The 6,441-nt window shown below is 40.4% G+C and overlaps 1 protein-coding gene across 2 annotated transcripts in view; it reads right to left on the bottom strand.

Moving 5' to 3' along the window:
* Positions 1 to 573: 573 nt before the first annotated feature.
* cemip2 (cell migration inducing hyaluronidase 2) overlaps positions 574 to 6,441 on the bottom strand; it is an 82,237-nt gene continuing 76,369 nt past the window's right edge. Inside the window, exon 23 of one of the 2 annotated variants that reach the window (XM_057831333.1) lies at positions 574 to 3,498. In XM_057831333.1, coding sequence (XP_057687316.1) covers positions 3,296 to 3,498 — 203 coding nt within the window. In that variant the 3' untranslated portion in view covers positions 574 to 3,295. The remainder of the gene's footprint in view (positions 3,499 to 6,441) is intronic. The other variant, XM_057831332.1, reaches the window with a different exon arrangement.

Raw genomic sequence — 6,441 nt, 5'->3', positions numbered from 1 at the left:
AGGCTAGAATTAAGGTTTTCGAGTGGCCTTCCCAAAGTCCTGACTTAAACCCCACTGAGAACTTGTGGACAATGCTGAAGGAACAAGTCCATGTCAGAAAGCCATCAAATTTAACTGAACTGCACCAATTCTGTCAAGAGGAGTGGTCAAAGATTCAAGCAGAAGCTTGTGGATGGCTACCAAAAGCGCCTAATTGAAGTGAAAATGGCCAAGGGACATGTTACCAAATATTAGCGCTGCTGTATGTATATTTTTGACCCAGCAGATTTGATCACTTTTTTCTGTTCACCCATAATAAAGTCATAAAAGAACCAAACTTCATGAATGTTTTTTGTGACAAAGAAGTATCTGTTCCAATCACTCTATCAGAGAAAAATCAGAGTTGTAGAAATAACTGGAAACTCAAGAGAGCCATGACATTATGTTCTTCACAAGTGTATGTAAACTTTTGACCACAACTGTATATATACATATAGTTTTTTTTTTTAATTTTATCAATTTATTTATTTTTGTGGGGTGGTAACAAATACCATTACTCATGTCGCTGGCTAATCACATTAGTTTCTAAATGGGAAATTTACTTGAAAATTCGAAATATAGTCACACCATGAAATACAACACCTAAGGCGGATAATTCTTTCAGACTATTAGAGACTACAACAACAGGTCTTTACGACAAATCATATATTTTTAATAACCATAAGAAATGCCAGATATGCAATTGAAAACAAAAATCACACAACAGTACACACAACCAGTTCTCCCAGAAGTGAATGATCATGTTTCAGTGCCACTGATGTTGATGGACATCCAATTCATTTAAACCAATCAGATTATCGCTATCAGCCCTCACGGTTCAAATGAATTGGACGTCCGGCACAGTCAATGGCACTGAATGAGTTCCAACCGTCGAGTGGTTACAAGGCCACACATATTCACATCCACAACGCTGAGTGGGGGAGCCCTGCTCACATCCAAAAAAAACTTCAAGATCAACATTCCAATCAAATTTCCCAAACCGCCCTCAGAATGTCTTCACATTCCACTCTCTTTATATTTAATAAGGCTTTTAATGTATTGTGTACATTCATCGCTCATGTGGCCTGCACTTTAAACCCCTCCAAAGAAGTATTTTCCAGTTAAAACAACAACTAGAATTTAAAAAAAAAAAAAGCAAAGCAAATGAAACTGTTTAAATATGCATGTGAAAACAGCTTTGTTGTTGTTCTACACTCGACCCCTGTCTGCTTTGTTTATGAAACGCCTTGGACGCGTTTATATTTGAATTGATTTGTATTTCATTTATTTTGTGCATCTGCTTTAAGTTTGACGTTCAGTTAAGGTTGTAACTAATGCACTGCACCGTAAAAGGAGTTACCCTATTTTACGGACTATAAGTCGCACTTGTTTCATAATTTCAACAGAAAGAAGGGCTCCCTAGGTGAAGTTGTTCAGAAACTTTGTTAGACTATTGGATTTGGTTGTGATTTGAAGTGAGATTGCGAGCTTGGTAAAGACGTTGTGTTTTTAAGGCTATAGTTATCGAAATGAATTTTAAAGGGACAGACAATACCCCTTATCAATGACCATGTGAAAAAAACTAATATTTAACTCATTGGCTTGCGCTGACATAGGCGTCCAATCCATTTGGACATAAAGGGCTGGCAGCGATCATGACCTGAAAATGGTCCAGGACTCAATCCAACAGAAAATTGGGAGAGGAAGTTAAAGAAAATGGTCTGTGACAAGGCTCCAACATGCAAAGGTGATTTGGCAACAGTATGGATTTGATGTCTTATCACTGCCAATGGCTGTGAATGAGTTAAGTATTTAAATTTCTAAGACCTCTGATGATGGAGAAAATAATGTTTAAACTCAAAAAATGACAACTGTGCTTACAGCCGTAGTCCATTTGTGATGCTAGTTACACCAACGTACATAGGAAGCGTTCAGACTGCAGGCATATCTGATTCCTCCTCAAATCTGATTATAAGGCTAACCCTGGGCCACAATATTGAGACACCTGAAAAGTTGCTGTGACAACAAAGGCGTCAACCAGCATTGAGTGATGTCACGGGCAAACAAATCCCATGTAACTGTGGAAACGTCACTGACTGCGACAAACTTTGTCCCTACGTCACACATTAGACCGATGTTTACATTTGAAGTAAACTAGGTGCTTTTTTGCGTCCATCGATTTACAAACTTGCAGTGCTTCATATTGAAGAACACATCCGAAGGATAGGGGTATTCTTTTAAGAACAATTATTTTTCGCGCATTGTTATGAATGTACTTAAAAATGAATGAATGCGGTTGGTTGTGGAAGCTTTTTTTTCTACACACGTGCTAGTATGGACGTAATTATTTTTTCCCAACGTATTAGGGCAGGGTCCTCAGTTTAAAAAAAAAAAATGCTAGGCTTTAGAGGCATCTTGTCCAAATCTCATATGAAACTGTTTAAATATGCATGTGAAAACAGCTTTGTTGTTGCTCTTCACTCGACTTCGGTCGGCTTTGTTTATGAAATGCATTGGACATAAGTGGTTTCAATCAGTCTCGCAAAAATCTGATTTCTGTGCTTTGGGACTGTTGAGACTACAAAAAAGCCATTCAGCTTCAGTATGGATGGGCTAAAAATGTGATTTTGCCTGCCAGTCTGAACAATGACATAGATGCTGATAGATTTGAGCCCAGGTCCAAGTAATAATAGGTATTAAATCCGTCACAAGGAGGTGTGGGCTATCTGGAATCGTTATATTTGATTGGCTAATACTGTACTACCATTGATCAAATGTCTGCCACCATCTCAGGCGGCCACTTTCTGGAAATACGGGCTTTTAATTTAGATTTTTATCCACTGTTACTCAACCCAAAAAAAATTCTGTGTTTCTTCAATTTATTAAACACGATTCTCTGTGCTAAGATGCACACGATAAAGGTATTGTCTGTCACTTTAATATGTCAAGAGACGCCTATTTAGCCTTTTTTCCATAATGTACTGTATGTTTGTCCTTGGTCCCAGGAGAAAATAAAATTCCCCACCAAAATAAGTCTTATAAATGAGTGCAACATGTTTTTTTCCCCATTCATTGGAAATACTGTAATTAGCATTCTCTTTTTTACTGGCCATGTTTCAAAAAGGTCCATTTGTTTGTTTTAAAAGAAAAGTGCATTGACTCCTCTGCCCGTACTTTCACACACACGCCATTCCAAACACAACATATATGCCATTGTTAATAAATTAAAGTTCAGCAGTTCACATTCATTATCCAGTTGCGTGGGTTTCACACAAGTTCACTGGAGCCCTGTGGCTCGCTTGAGCAGCTGCAGGTCTCTGCGTGTCTGCTGAGACGCAGGTGGCGGACAGTCGTACGCTGGGAGCGCCAGCGGTAAGTAGCGCTCCTGATGGCCCAGGACGAGGTCCCCTTGGCCTGTCTTGAGACACACCCAGGGAGGTGGGGAGGCACTGCCATGGAAAGCCCAGAGTGCCACGCTTTCTGCAGGGAGAGAATTGTCATTGAAATAGTAGTCGTGTCTTTCCAGAATTAGTGGACACTGCCATGGAAAGCCCAGAGTGCCACGCTTTCTGCAGGGAGAGATTTGTCATTGAAATAGTAGTCGTGTCCTTCCAGAATTTGCGGACATTTGGACTTGTACATTTTTGAAAAATAAACCCTCACTTTTCTGATACGATTTCATCAATAGGTCATAAATTATCAAACGCTTACTTAGTTCAGTTTGCAGAGTGATGGTAAATGGATTGTGTGTGCGCATTTACACCTCCGTGAAATTGGCCCCCCATCAGACAAATATGTATTTAAAATGATGTAAATCATTTGTGCTACGTTTGTGCTCTAAAGCTTCCGTTTGTGCTACTATTGTTTTTGAGATACAGCGGTTCCTCTACATACAGTGGGGAGAACAAGTATTTGATACACTGCCGATTTTGCTGGTTTTCCCACTTCCAAAGCATGTAGAGGTCTGTAATTTGTATCATAAGTTCTCTTCAACTGTGAGGGACGGAATCTAATGCAAAAAAACAGAAAGTCACGGTGTATGATTTTTAAATAATAAATTTGCATTTAATTATATAATAATAAGTATTTGATACATCACAAAAATCGAACTTAATATTTGCTATTACAGATACCAAACATTTCCTGTAGTCCTTGACAAGGTTTGCACACACTGCAGCAGGGATTTTGGACCACTCCTCCATGCAGATCTTCTCCAGAGCCATCAGGTTTTGGGGCTGCTGCTGGGCAACACGGACTTTCAGCTCCTTCCATAGATTTTCTATCGGGTTCAGATCTGGTGACTGGCTAGGCCACTCCAGCACCTTAAGATGCTTCTTACGGAGCCACTCTTTAGTTGCCTTGGCTGTGTGCTTTGGGTCGTTGTCATGCTGGAAGACCCAGCCACGACCCATCTTCAGGGCTCTCACTGAAGGAAGGAGGTTGTCAGCCAAGATCTGGCGATAGATAGCCCCATCCATCCTCCCCTCAATATGGTGCAGTCATCCTGTACCCTTGGCAGAGAAGCAGCCCCAAAAAATGATGTTTCCTCCTCCATGTTTCACGGGTGGGATGGTGTTCTTGGGGTTGTACTCATCCTTCTTTTTCCTCCAAACACGACGAGCCGAGTTTAGACCAAAAAGTTGAATTTTGGTCTCATCCGACCACATGACCTTCTCCCATTGCTCCTCTGGATCATCCAGATCGTCAGTGGCAATCTTCAGACGTGTCTGGACATGCACTGGCTTCAGCAGCGGGACCTTGCGTGCGCTGTAGGATTTTAATCCATGACGGCGTAATGTGTTTCTGATGGTTTTCTTCGGGACTGTGGTTCCAGCTCTCTTCAGGTCTTTGACCAGGTCCTGCCGTGTAGTTCTGGGCTGATCCCTCACCTTCCTCATGATCAGTGATGCCCCATGAGGTGAGATCTTGCATGGAGCCCCAGAACAAGGCAGATTGACCGTCAACTTGAACTTCTTCCATTTTCTAATAATCGCTCCAACAGTTGTTACCTTCTCACCAAGCTGCTTGCTTATTTTCCTGTAGCCAATCCCAGCCTTGTGCAGGTCTATTATTTTATCCCTGATGTCCTTACACAGCTCTTTGGTCTTGGCCATTGTGGATAGGTTGGAGTTTGTTTGTTTGTTTGAGCATGTGAACAGGTGTCTTTTATACAGGTAACAAGTTCAAACAGGTGCAGTTACTTCCGGTAAAGAGTGGAGAACAGGAGGGGTTCTTAAAAAAGAACTAAGAGCCGAAATATTTACTAGTTGCTAATATATCAAATACTTATTTCATGCAGTTAAATACAAATGTATTATTTACAAATTATGCAATGTGATTTTCTGGATTTTTGTATTAGATTCCGTCCCTCACAGTTGAAGAGAACTTATGATACAAATTACAGACCTCTACATGGCTTGCAAGTGGGAAAACCAGCAAAATCGGTAGTGTATCAAATACTTGTTCTCCCCACTGTACAAAGTTAATTCATTCCAGGACCTTGTTTGTAAGTCGAAATAGACGTATGTCGAGCAGAATTTTCCCAAAAGAATACATTATAATTGCATTAATTCGTTGCACAGCCCGAAAACCTACAATACATCCCTAATAAATACTGCTGACACTATTACAAATGGCAATTACGCATAGTAAAACAAATAAAGCATAAATAAAAATCTGAATAATATTACAATAATAACAATTCCTGTAATAATTGGGTTCTAATATGGCAGACGTTTTTTGCGTGCTGTACCTGAACGCACCGCGTGGATGACGCTGAGATACAGTTGTATGAAAAGTATCTGAACCTTTTGTAATTTCTCACATTTCTGCATAAAATCCCCATCAAATGTGATCGGTTCTTTGTCAAAATCACACAGATGTAAAAACAGTGTCTGCTTTAACTAAAACCACCCAAACATATACAGGTTTTCATATTTTAATGAGGATAGCATGCAAACAATGACAGAAGGGGGAAAAATAAGTACGTCAACCCTCTGCCTAAGGAGACTTAAAGAGCAATTGAAACCAATTTTGACCAAACAATTTAAGTCAGGTGTGTGCCCAATCACTGATGAGTGGTTTAAAGCTGCCCTGCCCACTATAAAACACACACCTTGTAAGAATTGTCTTGATGAGAAGCATCGTCTGATGTGCATCATGGCTCAGTCCAAAGAGCTCTCTGAAGACCTGCGATCAAGAATTGTTGACTTGTATAAAGCTGGGAAAGGTTACAAAACCATCTCCAAAAGTCTGGATGTGCATCAATCAACGGTCAGAGAAGTTATCTACAAATGGAGAGAGTTCGGCACTGTTGCTTCTCTCCCTGGGAGTGGTCATCCAACAAAGACGATGCCAAGAGTTCAGCGCAGAATACTCAAAGAGGTAAATCAGAACCCTAGAGTTTCTGCTAAAGACGTACAG

Source organism: Corythoichthys intestinalis, chromosome 3 (genome assembly GCF_030265065.1).
Source record: "Corythoichthys intestinalis isolate RoL2023-P3 chromosome 3, ASM3026506v1, whole genome shotgun sequence".
In the NCBI taxonomy this organism is placed as follows: Eukaryota; Metazoa; Chordata; class Actinopteri; order Syngnathiformes; family Syngnathidae; genus Corythoichthys; species Corythoichthys intestinalis.
Note: the sequence above shows the minus strand (reverse complement) of the source record. Positions and strands in the feature narration are given on the sequence as shown.